This window comes from Mus caroli, unplaced genomic scaffold (assembly GCF_978045245.1).
Source record: "Mus caroli unplaced genomic scaffold, Mus_caroli_1 scaffold_4, whole genome shotgun sequence".
NCBI classification, from domain to species: Eukaryota; Metazoa; Chordata; class Mammalia; order Rodentia; family Muridae; genus Mus; species Mus caroli.
In genome coordinates this window covers 147,145,440-147,166,311 of record NW_028227259.1, presented here as the reverse complement: position 1 = coordinate 147,166,311, position 20,872 = coordinate 147,145,440, and the positions used below count along the sequence as shown (strand labels likewise).

At 49.3% G+C, this 20,872-nt stretch overlaps 1 protein-coding gene across 1 annotated transcript in view; it reads left to right on the top strand.

Annotated features, from left to right (window-relative positions):
• Window positions 1-20,872, top strand: part of Mmd2 (monocyte to macrophage differentiation associated 2) — a 45,847-nt gene that overhangs the window by 15,876 nt on the left and 9,099 nt on the right. The window contains exons 2-4 of the mRNA XM_021162650.3: window positions 13,518-13,599; window positions 18,421-18,581; window positions 18,912-18,986. Coding sequence (XP_021018309.1) covers window positions 13,518-13,599; window positions 18,421-18,581; window positions 18,912-18,986 — 318 coding nt within the window. The remainder of the gene's footprint in view (window positions 1-13,517; window positions 13,600-18,420; window positions 18,582-18,911; window positions 18,987-20,872) is intronic.

Sequence of the window (20,872 nt, the reverse complement as noted above, 5' to 3'; positions counted from 1 at the left end):
TGACTCTGCTATGAGGAGATATCAGCAGTCAGTGGGCCCAGTCATGATGGCCGGGTGCAAGTAGACACAGCTCATCCGACAGAGGTGGCAGCTATTTGCCTGAGGACCAAGTCTTACAACAACAGAAGTTCAGGTCACGGTGGTGTTGCGCACACACTTGTAACACTGGGGATATGGATACAGGAGTGTGCATCATGAGGTGGTTCCGGAGTTCAAGGCCATCCTTGGCTACATAGGTTCAAAATCAATTAGGGCTACAGATTTGGCTCAAACGCCACAGTGAAAATCAGCAGCAACCAGAATCAATCAGAAATTTCCTTGGAGTTCCAGGAACTTTGAGTTTGAGATCAATCGCCCAGCATGGTCAGTGTCTTCTAGATTTCCAGGGTCCAGATTTTCCTGTATCCTTGCATAGTACCAAGAGGGCCAGGGAGAACTCTGGAATCCTCTGTAAGGATGTGAGTTCTATTGATGAGGTTCACCGTCCTTACCTCAGAGCCCTTCTTCACGATGCCATCATATCAAGCTTGTACCATATGTGCTGGAACTCACCTAATTTAACCATTTGACTCAAAGGCCACCTCGTCTCAGCTGTCTCTTCCTGGAGGGTTGCTCAGATCCAGGATCTTGTCTATGGTCAGGCATTGTTAGCCCACTGGCTTCTCTCTGCTCAGATCTTCTCCTCAACCCCTCCACTCCCAGTTCACTGAAGCCCTACAGGGCATTTGGGACTACTCAGGCCAGATGCTCTGCAGGAGGTCTCCTCATTTGGAATTATGGGGTAGTGTCTCTGGATCCCAACAAGGCTCTGTGCCTGTCTGTCTGTCTGTCTATCACTCTCTTTCTCTCTCTCTGTTTCTCTGTCTCTTTCTGTCTGTCCCTCTTCCCTCCCTCTCTCTTTTCCTCTCCCATTCACCCTTCCCTCCCCCTCTCCCTCCTCCTCTCCCTCTTCCTTCCTCTTCCCCTCCCCCACCCCAGCCTCTCACTCTGTGTGTGCTGGTGTCTTTCCCTCCCCTCCACCTTATTTTTGAGGCAGGGTCTCTCTCTGGACTTGGAGCTCAGTGATTTGGGTGGACTGGCTGAGGAATCACCCTTCTTTATGCCCCTTCCCCACAGCTGAGCTAGGGTTACAGTTATGCTCTGCCACACCCAGGTTTGACATGTGTATTAGGGGTTTAAACTCTTCATGCTTGTGTGACACACACTTTTCCCGTCTGAGACTTCTTTTTAGTCCATACTTTTCAGACAGAGACTCATGAGGGTCAGACTGATTTTGAACTCTCAGTGTAGCTCAGGTTGACCTTGAACTCTGACCCTTCTGCCTTAATTTCTCATGTGCTGGGGTTATAGGTATGTGTTTACTATTAATAGATTACTATTAGTAATCTATCTATGTATCTGTCTGTCCATCTATCAATCCATCCATCCATCCATCCATCCATCCATCCATCCATCTATCCATCCCTCCACCCATCCATCTATCTATCTATCTATCTATCTATCTATCTATCTATCTATCTATCTATCTATCTATCTATGTATGCATCTAGCTAGCTATCTTTGTATCCATGCATCCATGCATGCATCTATCTATCTATCTATCTATCTATCTATCTATCTATCTATCTATCTATCATCTATCTATCTGATCTCCTGTAGTCTGGGTTTGCCAGCTGAGGCTCACTCAGCCTTGAATGTCCATTACAGCAATCATCCTGTCTGGGTTTATTTTTTATTATGTAGCAAAGGCTGATCTCAAACACTCTAGCCGAGAATGGCTGCTGCTTCTTCTGCCTTGGTCTCCAGGGGGTTGAGATTACAGGCAGACATCATGACACCCACCTTCTTACTTTTAATGAATTCCTATTTAATTAGCTGTGTGGCTGATGGCTCCGTAGCAGCACAGATGTACTACCCGGGGCTTAATGATATTCACAATTGACATTTTTGAAAAGAAAACCAGAGTGCATGATGCATTTCATACACAACTCAACAGGAGGCAGAGACATCAGTGCTTCCAACTATGCTACATTGATCGGTGGAGATAATGGTCAGCTCTTTTTGAGCATCTTGTTGCCCAGCAACCTCACATCCACTGGTCCCTTTGGCCATTAGTTATCAAGATGAGAATCAATTCCTTCAGTCATTAGGGCGGAGTAGTTTCCTGATTACCCCTTCCAATGTTTTCTATTAATGAAGAGAACCTGCCTGCTTCCCCAGCTGCCTCCCTTACCTAAAGTCCTCTCTCACTGAGTATGTCAAAGTGGCTGGATCCAAGATAAAGCCAAGACTGCATTTTGATGACAGGCCTCAGAGGGAAACAAATCGATCGGGATTGCATTTGGAGTGTGCATATCCTTAGATGTGGGGGATGTACAGCTCTCTGAATCCCTGGGAGGGGAGGGGAGGGGAGGGGAGACAGAGAGACAGAGAGACAGAGAGACAGAGAGACAGAGAGACAGAGAGACAGAGAGACAGAGAGACAGAGAGACAGAGAAACTTTGCTCCAAAATGCTCCCAGGGTCTGTCTGTGGCTATCTTACTTGGGGAGCCAGTGCCTGGATTCTGTGTTTGGGGGTGGTGGTGGAATTGATTCTAGGCAGGGGCTCTACCACTGAGTCACGCCCCAGCCCCTCACTGGGGGATTCTAGGCAGGGGCTCTACCACTGAGCCACGCCCCCACCCCAGCCCTTTTGTTTTTGGATGGATATTTTCTTTATTTACATTTCAAATGTTTTCCCCTTTCCAGGTCTTCCCTTCAGATCTCCCCTCCCCCTGCCTCTATGAGGTTGCTCCCTCACCTACCCACACCTCCCTCCCACCCTGGCATTTCCCTACACTGGGGCATGGAACACCCTCAGACCTAAGGGCCTCTCCTCCCACTGATATCCAACTAGGCCATCTTCTGCCACATATGTGGCCAGCACCATGTGTAGTCTTTGGTTGATGGTCCAGTCTCTGGGAGTTGGTGGGGGGGTCTGGCCTGTTGACACTGTTGTCCCCTCCATGAGGCTGCAAAGCCCCTCAGATTCTTCAGTTCTTTCTCCAACTCCTCCACTGGGGACTCCCAAGCTCAGTGCAATGGTTGGCTGTGAGCTTCTACCTCTGTATTTGTCAGGCTCTGGCAGAGCCTCTCAGGAGACAGCCATATCAGGCTCCTGTCAACAAGCATGTCCCAGCATCCACAATAGCATCCTGGTTTATTGGTTGCATATGGGATTGATCCCCAGGTGGGGCAGTCTTTGGATGGCCTTTCCTTCAGTCTCTGCTCCACACTTTGTCTCCATATTCCCTCCTGTGTGTATTTTGTTCACCTTTCTAAAATGCACTGAAGCATCCACATTTTGGTCTTCCTTCTTCTTAGGCTTCATATGGTCTGTGAACTGAATCTTGGGTATTCTGAACTTTTGAGCTAATAAGTACTTATCAGTGAGGTGTTCCTTTGTTCCTACCACTGAGCCACGCCCCCCACTCCAGCCCTTTTTTTTTTTGGTTTTTCGAGACAGGGTTTCTCTGTGTAGTCGTGGCTGTCCTGGAACTCACTCTGTAGCCCAGGCTGGCCTCGAACTCAGAAATCCGCCTGCCTCTGCCTCCCTAGTGCTGGGATTAAAGGCGTGCGCCACCACGCCCGGCTTTCCAGCCCTTTTTAATTTTGAGACAGAGTCTTACTAAATTCTTCAAGCTGATCTTGAACTCACTCTGTAGCCCAAGCAGACCTGGGATTTGCTATCCTCCTGCTTTAGCCTCACAAGTAGATGGGGTGGAATGCTTGCACCCCTAGGTCTGGCTTGCCTAACGATTTTGATGCCACGAGGAGTCTCAGGTGGCGCAAGCCCAAGGTCTCTTTCCCAGAGACTGAGCCAGGTCACTGTGAGCCTTGTGGGAGGAGCCCTGAATCCATGAATGGACACAAAGAAACTGCCTGGGGCTCTAAAGAGAAGGGAGAGCTGCCTCCCAGAGGCCCACTTGTTCCTGGCTGTCCTTGGCCTCTGTGGGACCGACAGACAGAACTCCCTTTGTGTAGAAGTCTGGGCAAACCTCTTTAGTCTCTTGTCCAAAGGACTCAGGGTCGCCACTGGCAGGCACCAGCCCAGTGGGGGGAAGGTCTCCTTCTCTCTGGAGATACAGACCTCTGCACCCTAGGGACAGGCCAGAGGGAGGGGGAGAACCTGCAGAAGCAAGGCAGACCCTCCTGGTCCCCTCCCCTCCTCTAAGCATCCTCTCTCCACCAGTTCTGACCCTGTTCAGCATAGTCAGTCTCCCACCTTTGTCTGCAGAGTCCAGTTTTGCTGCTGTTGGTTGATAGGAACACATTGAGGGTGTGCACAGGCCATTCAGCCTTGTAAGCTGCTCACTGAATTTCTAGGTTTAGCCCTCATTACTGCTAGAAGTGGCCTGGGAAGTCCTGGTGTGGATTTCCTATCTTTTACTCCTGTGGATGGGCATCCAGGGGTCTCTGCCCAGCGGAGAACCACTGGTCTTTTGGTGTGTGTGTGTGTGTGTGTGTGTGTGTGTGTGTGTGTGTGTGTGAGTGTGTATAAAACAGGGCCACTGGAGGTGAGACATTTTATTTTAGAATAATGAGCACACATCTTGCAATGGAGTCAGAGACCAACTTTTAGGAGTCAGTTCTCTCCTTCCACCTGTGGGTTTTGGGGATTGAACTCAGGTCCTCAGGCTTGGCTGCAAGCTCCTTTACCTTTTTAACTTTTAGCCATCCCACCTACCTGCCTTCCTACACATATGTTTTGCTTTTTTCTCCTGTCTGGTCTTGCATACTGATTTAAAACCTGAGTTTTAGTATTGAAAATGTGTCTGGCTTATTAGATTTTATTTTAAAACTCTCATTAAAATGCTGTGGATGCGGCTCTGTGGTACTTAGCATGAGGTTCTATCCTCAGTACCAAATCAATCAATATCAATTAATCAATCAATCAGTCAGTCAGTCAGTCAATCAGTCAATAAATAAATAGGGCTAGGATGTGGCTCAGCTGGTAGATGCTAGCCTAGCATGTCTGGAACCCTATAACTGATGCCCAATACTGCACAAATTGGGTATGGTGGCATGTGCCCATAATCTCAACTTGGGCAGCGGAGGCTGGAGGATGGCAATGCTCTCAAGGCCAGCCTGGGCTGTATCAAAGCTAGTGTATCTCCCATCCTGTTCGCAACTCATCTTTTCCGGGTGTAGGGGACAGTGAGGCTTGGCTGCCTTTCCCTCACAGTTCCTCCTTTTTCAGGTTGGCCAAGTGGCCTCGCCACTTAAAGATCATGTGACTAGCCAGGCTAGGTGGCATGCATGTGTAGTCCTAGCACTTGGGGAGGCAGAAGCAGGAGGACTGAACACTCAAGGCTGTGTGGACTGTTGGGTTGGTTTTGTTGAGGTTTGGTCTGTTGCTATGTAAATTCTGCATCCCAAGGTCTAGTTGCTTCAAGGCAGGTTTTGTGTCTTTTATGTGGGAACTAAATGATCTAAGATGGGGTAGAACCCCCCCCAGTAATGTTTCCTACAGCAGGTTCCATTCATTTAGCTTTTGGGGGGCGAGGAGCTCGAGATTCAGATCAGGATCTTGCATGTACTATGCAAGCATTCAGTGGGCTGCACCCTCTGTGCCAGTCCACAACTCCCTCTCTTTTTATTTGATTTATTGTATGAATCTGTATGTGGAGGTACACACATGCCACGGAACCCACGTGGAAGTTAGAGATCAGCTTGTGGGAGGTGGTTCTCCCCTGCCACTGTGTAGGTCCCAGGATTTGAACTCCAGTCATCAGGTTTGGTAGCAAGTGCCTTTCGTTGCTGAGCCATCTCACTGCCCCCCCCCCCTTTTCCTTTTGATGGTGTGTCTATACATTCACCTATGTGTGTGCAGTGCAGATGTACACGTGCACACGTGTTCGTAGAGACTGACTCCAGGTGTCTTCCTTAGTTTCCCTCTTGTTTTCTTTTTCTGATAGTCTCTTGCTGAAGGTAGAGCTCAGGGAGTCAGCGCGACTGGCTAGCCAGGAGGGGGTTGAGCTCTCTGTACCGGCGTTTGGCCTTGGATTCTGGCTCAGTTTGGGAGCCTGCCATGGGGCTGCAGTAACATGGCTATCAGAGCTTCAAGGCTGGCTGCAGAATGGGAATTCTGTTCTCCAGCAATGGGGGGGGGGCAGTGCCAGCTAAGAGTGTTGCCTCTCATGTGGGAGATTTCTAACTATCTTTTTTTGTTTGTTCGTTAGTTTCAAACAAGGTGTGAGCTGTGTAGCCCAGGCTGGCCTTGAACTCCTGTGTCTGCTGCCTCTGCCTGCACAATGCTGGCATTAGCACACCCAGCTTCCTTAAGTCTTGAGTTTACTTCTTTGACTCCAGCTTGGTCCTGAAGCATCTATATTTGATATATTCTGTCTGTTCACACCAGAACTCTGGGTCGTAACTCAGGAGGTCAAGTGTCTACCATGCAAACACAAGGACCTGAGTCTCTAACACCAATGTAAGAAGTTAGGCATGGCACTGCACGTCTGTAACTGCAGCCCTGGGGTGGGCAGAGACTGGTGCATCCCTGGAGCTCATTGGCAGCCAATGGAGTCAAGTCAGTGAGCTTCAGGTTCAGTGAGAGACCCTGAGATCTCAGAAAAGAAGGTGGAGACTGGCTAAGGAAAACACCCAGTGTCAGCCTCTGGCCTCCACAGGCACCTGAGCATGTGGGTACTCACATGAACACATACATCTGTGTGTCTGTGTATGTATGTCTGTGTGTATGTGTGTGTGTGTCTGTCTGTCTATCTCTGTTTCTCTCTGTGACTCTATGTGTGTGGTGTGTGTATGTGTCTCTGTTTCTGTCTGTCTGTCTGTCTTTATCTTTCCTACGTGTGCGCGCGCGCGCGCGCACACACACACACACACACACACACACACACACTCACACTGTCCTGGTTTTCTGCAGGGAACAGATATTTTTTTATATTGGTTTCTCTGTGTAGCCCTGGCTCTCCTGGAACTCACCATAGACCAGACTGGCCTCAAACTGACAGAGCTCCACTTCCCTCTGTCTCCTGAGTGTGTGCCACCTCTGCCCGGCTCTGATGCACTATTGAACACTTACATATCTGAACACTTCTCAGCACTGAAAAGGAGGGAGGGCTGGGTGCGGCTTGGCGGGAGAGCGCTTGCCGTGTGTCTTGGTTTTCTTTCCTGTTGCTGTGATGAGATGTTCTGACAAGAACTGCATAAGAGAGAAGGGGGTATATTCCTGCATCATCACGGCAAGAAAGCCACGGCAGCTTGAGGCAGCTGATCACATGGCACCCACCATCAGGAGACTGTGGAGACAGGGTCTCACTCTGCATACCTGGCTGATTTGAAACTCTCTGTGTTGTCCAGGCTGGCCTCTAACTCCCAGAGATGTACCTGCCTCTGCCTCCCAACCTTAAATTAAAGACCCAACCTCTTTCTTCACTGACAGTCTAGGATTCCACCCAGGGATTGGGTAACACCCACCATGGGCGGGTCTTCCTGCCTCAATTAACAAACTCAATGCAGTTCTCACAAGTATTCCTGGAGGTCATCTCTCAGGGGTTCTAGCATCTGTCGAGTCATCAGCTCACACTAACCTAGCACACACAGGGCCCTGGGGTCCTTCTCCAGCTCTGCAGAAAATAAAATGAATTACATAGGAAAGGGGCTTTGGAGGTGGCTCTGTTGGTACATCCAGTGCAAATGTGGGGACCTGAGTTCAGTCCTCAGCACCCACATAAAAAACTGAGTGTGATACAGCTCCACACACATGTGGAAGCACACACACAAAATAAATAAAACACTTCTTGTAGAAGTAAAAATCCAAATTGGGCCAATGAAATAGCTCATCAGTGAAAGGCGTTTGCAGCCAAGCATTGCAGCCCGAGTTTGAGTCCTGGCACACCCACTAGATAAAAGGAGAGATCCAACCCCTGTAAGTTGTTTGCTGACCTTCACATGGACACCTCGATCCAAGCCCACACACACCCTTTAGATAAAAGGAAAGAAGACCTAACAACACCGCGGGATCACAGCTGCATTATACTAAATCAGTTAAAAACCTGACCTAAAGGTTGTATAATGGGGAAAAGAAAACAGAAGAGTTGAGAATTATCACCCAAATGATCTTTCACAAGGATTTTTTTTTTTTGCAGTGTTGTGAATAGAAAACAGGGCCCCATACATAAAAAGAGGTACTCTTCTGCCAAGCCAAGTGCCACGCCCCCAGCCCCTCCCTGGGGGATTCTAGGCAGAGGCTCTACCACTGAGCCACGCCCCCAGCTCCTCCCTGGGGGATTCTAGGCAGGGGCTCTACCACTGAGCCAGGCCCCCAGCCTCTCCCTGGGGGATTCTAGGCAGGGGCTCCACCACTGAGCCACGCCCCCAGCCCCTCACTGGGGGATTCTAGACAGGGGCTCTACCACTGAGCCACGCCCCCAGCCCCTCACTGGGGGATTCTAGGCAGGGTCTCTACCACTGAGCCACGCTCCCAGCCCTCCCTGGGGGATTCTAGGCAGGGGCTCTACCACTGAGCCACGCCCCCAGCCCCTCCCTGGGGGATTCTAGGCAGGGGCTCTACCACTGAGCCACGCCCCCAGCCCCTCACTGGGGGATTCTAGGCAGGGGCTCTACCACTGAGCCACGCTCCCAGCCCTCCCTGGGGGATTCTAGGCAGGGGCTCTACCACTGAGCCACGCCCCCAGCCCCTCCCTGGGGGATTCTAGGCAGGGGCTCTACCACTGAGCCACGCCCCCAGCCCTCCCTGGGGGATTCTAGGCAGGGGCTCTACCACTGAGCCACGCCCCCAGCCCCTCCCTGGGGGATTCTAGGCAGGGGCTCTACCACTGAGCCACGCCCCAGCCCCTCATTGGGGGATTCTAGGCAAGTACTGTGAGCACTGAGCACTGAGCTGCATCCTCAGCCCTAAGGTTTCCTTTAGCATGGTCCATTTTGTTCCTCTTTGACACATTTGTAGATTGTTTCCTATTCAAGCATAGTTCCCTCCCACCTAAGAACGGGCTTTGTCTTGATCTATCTATTGGTTCTCCAAAACAGGGTCTCATGTAGTTCAGGTTAGCCTCAAACTCACTGTGTAGTTCAGGCTGCCCTTGAGTACTGATCCTGACTTGGGATGACAGGCACGCACTGTCACATCATCTGTACTGCTATTTAAGTATGATGGTGAGCCTGTGGCCAAAAAAAATCCATTTAGGCTCCTACCTGTTACATGTTACAAAATACGGAGACAATTTTATTATATACAAACTCAAGCATAAAAGGTGACTTTACTGCCATTAAAAATGCCTCTCTGGGGCTTTTGGAAGAAAAAACACTGGGTCACAAGGAGTTAAAAGAAAAGTCCACGGGTCTTCGGGGTGGTGGGAATGGTTTCTTGGGCCTCTGCCAAGGCATGCTCCCCCCACCTTCAACCCTCCCCTCCCCCTCCATTCAATAGCTACAGCCTAAAAGAGAGACAAGGGGAGTTCTGTGGAGACAGAAATAAATAAATAATGGCCTGCCCTAGGTCTCCACGGCAACCGTGACATCACCCTGGACCCGCAAGGCTGGCACCATGGGTGGCTTGCCTGGTGTTAAAGGCACAGGGGAGGATACGGTGGTGCCTGGTGACAGGTGCAGGGCCCCACCCACCCAAGACACCCAGAGGGTGATAAGCTTGCCCACCCGTGGTTCTCTTTACCAGCTGTCCACCCACTTGTAGACCAGCTGTTGGCAGCATCAATGGCCACTGCCTCTTGGGGTCTTTGACAGAGTGAATCGACACTCCTGCTGTGAGCTGGACCAGCCGGCAGGAGCGGAGTAGCCAACGCCCAGTGCTTGAGCACACATAGTTATTCTCTCACAGTGGTTGGAGGGCTGAGGTCCAGGATGGAAGGATGGGAAGGGCTTTCTAGCTCTGACGTCTTCTCCTCCTCCAGGTTCTGGGACCTTTGCTGGCTTGTAGACAAGTTGCTGCCATCACTGCTTCTGTGGCTTGAGGTCATCTTTGCCCTGTAATGGTCTTAAATGACATCCTGTTCTATGTTGTCCTCTGCCCTCTTTAAAAATTTTGTTGTGATATTGGAGCTTGAACATAGAGTCTTGCATATGCCAAGCCACACCCCCAGCCCCTCCCTGGGGGATTCTAGGCAGGGGCTCTACCACTCAGCCACACCCCCAGCCTCTCACTAGGGGATTCTAGGCAGGGGCTCTACCACTGAGCCACGCCCCCAGCTCCTCACTGGGGGATTCTAGACACTGAGCCACATCTCTCAACTTCATTTTTATTAGAGTCAGGACCCCACTAACTATTCAAACTTAGTCTCAGCCTCACCATCTGTCTCCAGCATCTCTCAGACTTGTGACTCTCCTGTCTCAGCCTCCCAAGTCGCTTGGATAATAGACCTGAGCCATTAGGACTGGATGCCTGGATTATTTTTCTTTTAAGTATATGGGTGTTTTGTCTGTATGTCTATGTCTCAGATCCCCTGAAATGTAACTTACAATTTGAACTCTGATTGTTTGGAAGAACAGCCAGTGCTCCTAACTACAGAGTTAATTCTCCAGAGCCTGCATGTCTGCTTTATAGTCCGTCCCTGCAAAGGCACATAGATCGTGGGATGGGAAACCCTGGGGGTTGGTTGCTATGCTCCTGAAATCCTGAGACTTTCAGCCTGGAGTGTTCATTTTCTCATCTGTCTGATGAGCACAGCGTTACCCTGTGCATGTGACAGTGGGATTTGTGAGTAGGACTGTGTTTACTGCTGGGCAGATGTGCTTCCATGACAAGGGCTGGATACTGGGGAAGTGCAGTGGTCAGCGCAGGCGGGACAGAGGAGCCAACAAGGTCTCCAGAGTCATCTAGGCCGTCATCTGATTCAGACACAGGAACACCAGGACAGGACAAGCCCCAGAACCAGCACTGGTCTGCTTCCTCCAGCCTTTGTTCCTGCCTTGCCACATCAGCACTTCAGAAGATACCATACAGAAAGCATCCAGTAAATACTCCATGAGGTGTAGGAGCAGAGAGCAAGCTCACTGAAAAAGCTCCGGCGTACTTACCAACATGAACCCACTATACAGAAGTGCTCAGTGAATGTTCCCTGAGCTGTCCCTGTCATGGAGACAGCAAGAGGAGGTGCTCCACAGGTGCTCCATCTGCTGTATCAGCAGAGACCTGGCATACAGAAGGTACTAAATGGATGCCCTGGAGTCCTAGTATTGATCCAGCATACAGAAGGCACCCAGTAAGACCTTAAAGGATTATGATGCACAAAGACCTTTGCACTGTACATTTTGGGGAATGCACAGTAATAATTGTGTTTGTGTGTGTGCACATGAACCTGCATGTGAACACCATAGCGGGTTCCTGGGTGTTTCCGTCATCCTCTAGTTTGTTACCTCGAGACGGTCTGTGTCTATGTCTAACAGGCCTGGTTAGAATGACCACTGAGATGTTGGGATCTGTCTGTCTGTGCCACCCCCCACCCAGGGCTGGCATTACAGAGGTGTACAACCATAAGCAACTTTCCACACGGGTGCTTGGGATTCAGTCTCAGGACCTAGTACTTTTCCCCACTGAACAGTTCCTCTGCCTACATAACTGGGGTCTTAAGGGAGGAATCTCAAAGTCTTTGGGCAGCTGACTCCCTCTGGTGGTGGATACTGGGCAAAGCACCTCTGTTCAGAGAACACTACCCAGCTGCCCGGCTCTGTCTGAGGCAGTGTAGACCTGGGAAATCTCTTCCTGGCCCCGCTGGCTCTCAAGTGTCAGCCGGGCTAAATGAAGTGCCCTTCACACTCCTATCATGGTAGAGCCAGCTTCAGAAGTCACCAGTTCTGTGCCACCTGGTGATGTCATTTCTCTGCTCCAAACTGCGCTGTGTGACAATAGAGAGGATTAAAGGCATTTTGAAGGAAGGGCTCAGACACCAACATACAAGGAATGCTTATTATTTTAAAATATTTATTTATTTATGAGACAAGGTCTCAATATGTAGCTCAGGCTGGCCTGAAACTCTCTACGTAGTCCAGGCTGGCCATGAACATACAGAGATCTGCTTGCCTTTGCCTCCCAAGAGATGTTCACCACAAATATTTATTAATGTGTATATTGTGCATATATAGGTGTCCACAGAGGCTAAGAGTGCCTCAGATCTCCTGGAACTGGAGTTCTAGGTAATTGGGAGCTAGATGATGTGGGTACTGGGAACTGAACGTGAATGCTCTGCAAGAGCAGTAAGAACTCTCGACCACTGAGCTATTTCTAGCTCCAGGAATTCTTATTTTTAAGAACACTTTTTTTTTTTTTAATATTTATTTATTTATTTATTTAATGTAAGTACACTGTAGCTGTCCTCAAACGCACCAGAAGAGGGCATCAGATCTCATTACGGGTGGTTGTGAGCCACCATGTGGTTGCTGGGATTTGAACTTCGGACCTTCGGAAGAGCAGTCGGGTGCTCTTACCCACTGAGCCATCTCACCAGCCCAAGAACACTTTTCATCCCAGCACTTGGGATGCAGAGGCAGGAGGATCTTTGTGAGATTTGAGGGCAGCCTGATCTACAGAGTGAATTCTAGGGTAGCCAGGGCTACACAGTCTTGAAAAACGAGAGAGAGAGAGAGAGAGAGCACATCGGTCTAAGAATGAGGCATGGTGATGCATGTCTGTTAACCCAGCACTCAGGATCCCCCTACTTCTATCCCTGAATGACGTGGGTATTACACAAGGGCACCAATTACACCAGAGTATGAAGTCCTGAGGACGGAACTCGGAGCTTTGCACCTGCTAGGAAAGTACTCAGGTTATAGTCCAAGCCCCAATAAAGGTTTTTTATTTCCTAAATTAATATCATGTTGAGGATTAGACATGAAGCACTTAGCAGTGAAAACGTTTAACTTAAGACCACGGAGGCCGGGCGGTGGTAGCGCACGCCTTTAATCCCAGCACTTGGGAGGCAGAGGCAGGCGGATTTCTGAGTTCGAGGCCAGCCTGGTCTACAAAGTGAGTTCCAGGACAGCCAGGGCTATACAGAGAAACCCTGTCTCGAAAAAACAAACAAACAAAAAAAGACCACGGAGATGGTTCACTAGTTAAGTGCGTGCTGCACACACATGGGAACCTGAGTTCATATTCCAGAACCGAGGTAAAAGGCTGGTGCCTGTACCACCAAACCTTGCAGTGAGGAACTGCGGAGGCAGAGACAGGTAGATTTCTAAGGCCCACTGGCTAGCCAGCCAGCCTGGTTAGCAAGCTTTGGGTTTAGTGAAAGACCCTGTCTGAAAATAAGGGAGGAGTGTGATTGAGGCAGGCATGCAATGTCACCTACTGGCCTATGTGTGTACACACAGAGGCAAGCACCAATGCATGTACCATGCAAGCACACACGTGCAATTAAAAAAAAAACTGTAATACTCGAAAAGGGGGCAGGAAGGAAGGAGAGGAGCGAATCTGCACGGGTGAGAAGCTGGACTCTGGCTCTCTCGGCCAGGCTTTCTAAAACCCTGCCTCTCATTGCAGGTTTATGAATGACCGAGTCCCGGCGCACAAGAGGTACCAGCCCACTGAGTATGAACACGCAGCAAACTGTGCCACCCATGCTGTGAGTTAACTTATGGGGTGCTGACATGGGGACCCTTCAGGGTGGGGGCAAGGAAGGCAGTCTTCTGCAATCCGTTGTGTATATGTTGTCTGTGTGTGTGTGTATAAGCAGGTGCCCATGGCGATCAGAAGAGGTCAGGTGCCCTGGAGCTGGAGTTACAGGCAGTTGTAAGCCGCTCAGTGTGGGTGCTGGGATTGAACCCAGCTTTTCTAAAAGAGCACTGAAGGCTGAATGTGATGGTTATGGTTGTGATGGTGTCCTCCTCCTCCTCCTCCTCCTCCTCCTCCTCCCCCTCCTTCTCCAAGACAGGGTTTCACTGTGTAGCCCAGGTTGGCCTCGAACTCAGAGATCCACCTGCTTCTGGCACTGGAGTGTGGTGATTAAAGGAGAGGGCCACCACCGCCTGGCCTATGGTGCACATCTTTAGTTTCAGCACTTGGGAGGCAGAGGTAGGAGAATCTCTGGGTGTCTGTTGCCATTCTGGCTTAGAGAGTGAGCTCCAGGCCAGCCAGAGCCACATAAAGAGATCCTGTCTCAAGGAAGGAGGAGGAAGAGGAGGAGGAGGAGGAGGAAGAAGGAAGGAAGGAAGGAAGGAAGGAAGGAAGGAAGGAAGGAAGGAAGGAAGGAAGGAAGGAAGGGAGGAAGGGAGGAAGGAAGGAAGGGAGGAAGGGAGGAAGGAAGAAAGAAAGAGAAAACAGTCGTCACTTTGGCTCTTTATTTATTTTTTGTGTGTGGGCACCTGTATGGAGTCGGAGACAGCTTTCAGGGGTCAGTTCTCCATGTGCACTGTGGGGCTCAGGGCTCAAACTCAGGGGTCAGACTTCCATAAGAAGTACTTCGGCCCACTCCATCTTATTTTGTAGGATTCTCTGTCACACTCACCCGCTGACCCCAGGGATCTGCTTGTATCTGCATCCCAATGCTGGGCTTCCAAGAACACACCAAGTGGCTCGTCTTTTGACATGGGTGCTGGGAATGTGAATTCAGGTCCTCATGCTTTACTGATGGAGCTGTCTTCCCGGTCCTTCCTGGCCACTCCGGTGTGACCTGCTCTCAAGGCCCCCATAGGATGACAAGGATCTAAGGAAAGCATCACGGACTATGGAAATGAGTACGCCACTCACTCAACAAACCCCCCAGTGGCTTCCTAGTAGCCAGCAGAGCATGTACCCTCTCTGGCTTGTCTCTGGCAGGCCCCAGCTCTCCGCTCACACAGCCACACTGCCACACTCTTGTCCAGAGCCCCTGACTTCCTCTGCTGCTTGCCATTCCCACGACTTCATGCCTTTGCACGTGGTGTCCCCATGGAAACGTCATGCCTTTGCACATGCCATCCCCCTCCCAGGAACACTTGCCACCCCGACCCACCCTGCCTATTCAACCCCTTTCACTATGCAGCCAAGGATGAGCTTGAGTTCAGTCCACACCTCCTGGGTGCTGGGATTGCAGGTGGAGACTACTCTGCTTGCTTTATGTGCTGCTGGGGCTGCCATTTGGGAACGACACACAAGCCCTCTGTCAACACAACTATGGGACTGTACATTTCATAAACCTTGAAACCAGCAAATAAACCTAGAAGGACTTTTGGACTTTTCATCCCAAAGCAATGATAAATGTTTAAGAAGATAGCTGTGTTTGACCTGAGTTTGGTTCTCAGCACCCATAGCAGACAGCTCACAACGGCCTGTAGCTCCATCTTCAGGGGACTCTACTGCCCTCTTCTGGCGTCCATTGGTACCTGCACTCACATGCACCACCTCTTAACATAGTTAAAAAATAAGTACTTAATTGATGATGATGTGATGGTTGTGAAGAAGAAGAAGAAAAGAAGGAGGAGGAGAAGGAGGAGGAGGAAGAGGAGGAGGAGGTAGAAGAGGAGGAAGAGAAAATCTGCATAGAGCCAGGTGTGTTGACACAGGCCTGTGACTCTAGCCTTTGGGAGGCTGAGACAGGAGATAGTTATGAGTTTGAGAGACTCGTCTGCTGAGAGATCCATTTTCAAACAGAAATTTCATGGTACCACATTAGCATGTACAACTTTTAAAAAAAAATCTTGTGTGTGTGTGTGCGCGCGCGCGCGCGCGCGTGCGAGTGTATGCACAAGTGTGAGCACCCATGTGTTGAGGGCGGGAACAGTTGCAGGTGTCATTTCTTACCATCCACCTTGCTAATCTCTGTTTCACTGGTGTAGCCCAGGCTGGCTGGTCCATGAGAATTTGTGTATTCTTTCTTCTCAATGTGGAAATGTTGGGATAATGTAGAAGCCGCAGGATTGGTGCCATGTCACCCAAACCACAGGAATAAGGGTCCCAAATAGAGGTATTGAGGAGACAGAGCAGGAATGGGGAAATAAAGAAGATTGGACACTGAAATCAGGACATCTGCAAGCACTCGTGACTCATACCATAAGCATAGCATCCTTTTTTTTTTCTTTCTTTTTTTTCTTTTTTTGGTTTTTTGAGATAGGGTTTCTCTGCATAGCCCTGGCTGTCCTGGAACTCACTTTGTAGACCAGGCTGGCCTCGAACTCAGAAATCCGCCTGCCTCTGCCTCCCGAGTGCTGGGATTAAAGGTATGCGCCACCACACCCAGCCTTCTTTTTTGGGTTTTTGTTGTTGGTTTTGTTGTTGTTTCTTTCCAGAGACAATGTTTCTCTGTGCAGTCCTGGCTGCCCTGGAACTCACTCTGTAGACCAGGCTAGCCTTACAGATCCTCATGCCTCTGCCTCCCAAGTGCTAGGATTTAAGGCGTGCATCATCCTAGATACGATTTTGCAGGGGCAAATGAGACAGAGTCAGCAGCAATCTATCACACAATGGGATGAAGTCAGCAGCAAGCTAACCAAGCAGTGTTGCACAAAAGGGACACAGCATATCTCAAGTGTGTCACAGACACAGTGGCCTTGGGACTGATAAGCACAGCCCTTAGTAGGAAAGAGCTGGGGTCCCCGGATCTGGAGTTGCACTTCCCCCAAGATTCTGGCCTCAGGCCATTACTGGCTCTGTCAAGCATGTTCATGCTTTTAGACAAAGAACTATGTTCCTTCTCCACCCATCAGGGACTCAGGGAAAGCCTTGGATTGCCCTGGCTCCAACAACCTTGTCTGGCACTATGTGGGGTTCTCGGGATCTGAACTTAGGTCTTCACAGTTGTGTGGCAAGTGCTTTTCCCATGAGCTAGTCCTCCAGTCCACTATGTGCAAGTTTTATTTTGTGATTGTAATTTCCTGTCTATGGATATTTTGCCTGGATATATGTCTGTTCACCACGGGCATGCCTGGTGCCCATAAAGGCCAGAGGAGGGCATCAGATCCCTGGAATTTCACACAGTTGTGAGCCACCACGTTGGTTTTGGGAATTGAACCTGGTCCTCTGGAAGAGCAACGATTGCTCTTAACCCCTGAGCTGTCTCTTTTGCACCCAATACAATTTGTACATTTTATTTGTCAGTTAAAGTTTTGGGAAGAGGGCTGGTGAGATGGCTCAGTGGGTAAGAGCACCCGACTGCTCTTCCGAAGGTCCAGAGTTCAAATCCCAGCAACCACATGGTGGCTCACAACCATCCATAACGAGATCTGGCGCCCTCTTCTGGAGTGTCTGAAGACAGCTACAGTGTGCTTATGTGTAATAAATAAATAAATCTTAAAAAAAAATAATTCTTAATAAAAAAAAAAGTTTTGGGAAGATGAAAATGGAATCTGATACTCTGAAATAAAAAGTCTCACTTCTTAAGTGGCACTGTTGTCGCTCATGTGCTTGGTAGGTACCGTACTGCCTAGGTCTTGGGCTGCATGATCTAGCAAGGGTTCTCCACCTGTGAGTCGTGGCTTCGGAAAACATGCCCCCCCCCCCGGTTCTGATAGTCTTGGGAACTGAGACACTTCTCAGTAGCAAAGCTGTTATAAAGTAGCAACAAAAATAAATTTATGGTTGGAGGATCCTAAGAACATGAGAAAAATGTGTTTTCTGATGGTCTGGACTCACACAGGTTGAGAACTGCTGATCAGGAGAAAGGGAGGGAGTGCAGAGATCCTGGGACTCTGTGTTCCCCAACCCCGGCACTGTTCAAAAGTCTGAGACTGTGCAGTGGACGTGGCTCAGTGGGTAAAAGGCTTTCTACACAAACATGAGGACCTGAGTTCAATCCCCAAGGCCTACACGGTGGAATGAGAGAACTGACTTCAGTCTCTGATAGTGCACTCTGACTGAAGTGCACACACACACACACACACACACACACACACACATCCACTGAACAAAAATATTTAAAACAAACAAGCAGAGCGAACAATGGCTGAGGTTTGCACATGCACAAGCATAACCCAGTGCCATAGAGTCACGTCACGAGGCTGCTATGCTCCGTATCACACACCCTCTGCATCACACGTGAAAGAGGGTCCTTGAGCTTCAGCAGTTAAGAACACACACTGAGCCGGGCGTGGTGGCACGCACCTTTAATCCCAGCACTCGGGAGGCAGAGGCAGGCGGATTTCTGAGTTCGAGGACAGCCTGGTCTACAGAGTGAGTTCCAGGACAGCCAGGGCTACACAGAGAAACCCTGTTTCGAAAATCCACAAAAAAGAGAACACACACTGCTCTTGCAGAGGACCCGAGTGTGTTTCCCAGCACCTTTGTCTGATGTCTTAAAACTATCTGAGAGTCCAGCTTCTAGGGTTCCAATGTCCTCTTCTGGCCTCTGCTGCCTCCTGCGTTCATGTGCAAGCCCCTCCCCCACCCCACACATAGACACACAATTAAAAAGAAAACAAATCTTTATAAAAGATTTTAAAGGCTGGCCGTGATCTGTCTTCTCTCCCTACAGTTCTGGATCATTCCCAGCATCCTTGGCAGCTCCAACCTCTACTTCCTGTCCGATGACGACTGGGAGACCATATCTGCTTGGATCTACGGCCTTGGCCTCTGTGGCCTCTTTGTGGTATCCACCATTTTCCACACAGTCTCATGGAAAAAGAGCCACCTCAGGTACCTGTGGCCCGCCCACTCATGGACACACACTCCAGACATACACAGTCAGAGATGTGTTAGCGTTCATCCTAATGGGGGTCCCGAGGCATCTCCAGAAGCCTCCAGAATGGCAGGCAGCCTGGAAAAGGCACCTTGCTCTGGTGGAGAGACAGGCTGGAGGGGGAAGTTCTCTCTACAGGGTGGGGTAGGGTGGGGTGGGTGCCTCCCTCAACCCCATCTCTCAGTCTCTCATCCCCTAGGCAGTGCTGGGGTGCTGCTGGGCTTCCCCACCGGCACGCCGGCTGTAGCCTGCTGTAACCTGCTGCCTGTCTCCTCTCCCTGCCCTAGGATGGTAGAGCACTGCCTGCACATGATTGACAGGATGGTGATCTACTTCTTCATTGCCGCCTCCTATGCTCCTTGGTGAGTGCCAGTGCCTCCACCCCCACTGCCTTCCTCTCTCCTGCTTGAATTTGGGTGAGTGATTGGTGACCACACAGACAGGGAAGTAGGCAAGAAGACACACTCATCCTTTCTCTTATGCCAAGAATTACCTAGTGTATCCTTCAAGAGTTGTTGTAGGCAAAAAAAAAAAAAAAAAAAAAAAGAGCAAGTGTGAATGTCTGTGTATATGCAAATACGTGTGCATATATTAGCATATATTAACATATATTCACACTATATCAGTCGATGCCAATGGCTTTATAGAAGTATAGACACACTTGCACATATTTGCAGATATGCGTGTGATTTTTTTTTGTTGTTGTTTTTAATTTTTTTTTTCATGTGTGTGTGACTGAGTCTCAGCCTTGGATTCCTGGTCCCTCTGCCTCCACTTTCCAAGTTATCGAGATTACAAGTGTGTAAGACGGTGCCTGGCTTATACTTATGTTTTAAAAGCTTTACTTATTTCTGGGTGTGGTGCACATGCCTTTAATCCCAGCACTTAGAAGGCAGAGGCAGGTGGGTCTCTAACAGGGTATGGTCAGCAGGGCTACATAGTGAAACCCCTTTTCAAAGACTTTATTCATCTTTAATATGTTTTTATCCTTTCCCTCTGCCACCATGGTTAAGAGAATCAAACCAGCAATCTACCACTGAGCTACACTTCCCCTCTATGTAAGGGGAGACGTACACATGTTGTGCACTATCGAGTGTGTATTTAGACGAGTGTGTGGCATGTGCTTGCAACCCCAGACTTTGGGAGGCTGAGGCAGGGAGATCGAGAGTCTGAAGCCAGCCCTGGCTACACAGTGGGCTCCTGTCTCAAAAACAAAATAAAACCCAAAGTATCTATTTCTAGTGTTATCTTCTGCCTATTCTCCTTTGTGTGTGTGTGTGTGTGCCTGTGTGTGTGAACACTTGTGTTTGTGGGTATGTGTGTGTGTGATGTACATGTGTGTATGCATATTTTATGGGTGATGCCCAGTATTATCCTTCACCCTTCTTATCCTTGTTTGCTGAGGCAGGATCAGGAATTCGAATGATCATGATTCTTCCACACAGAAAGCAGAGAGAGGGCTGGAGAGATGGCTCAGTGGTTAAGAGCACTGACTGCTCTTCCAGAGGTCCTGAGTTCAATTCCCAGCAACCACATGGTGGCTCACAGCCATCTGTAATGGGGATCTGATGCCCTCTGCTGATGTGTCTGAAGACAGCGACGGTGTACTCACATACATGAAATAAATAAATCTTAAAACAACAACATCAAAAAACACTCTTAAAAAAAAGAAAGCAGAGAGCTATTTTTTTAATTACTGTGATGTGGGTATAACTCAGGCTTCTTTCACAAGTGCTAGGTAATCATTCTCCCTCCCACTTTCTGAGATGGGGTCTTGCTGTGTAGCCTTGACTGCTTATGAATTTTGATGAGCAGATCCTCTGACTTCAGTCTTCCTGAATGGCTGGGACTACGCCTCATCTTCCTTCTCTCTCTTCATCTCCCTCTTTTCTTTCAGCGGTTGAGAGCACTTGCTCTTGCAGAGGACCCAAGTTCAGTTCCCAGCACCCATGTTGGACAGCTCACAAACACCTGTACCTCCTGGTCTAAGGAATATGGCGCCCTCTTCTGGCCTCCACCAGCACCTGCACTTATGTGTAACACACACACACACACACACACACAGATGCATAATTTAAATTCTTTCCTCATCCAAGGAATTCATTCCAGCAAAGAGTTAAAGGCTCTTCGTCATCACCTTATTGATTGTCTTTTTCTAAGCTGCCCCGCATGAGAAGGGGCGCAGAGCTTTCTCCACATTTACATGTAATTTATCTCATGTGCGAAGAATATAATCTTGCAGTCTTGG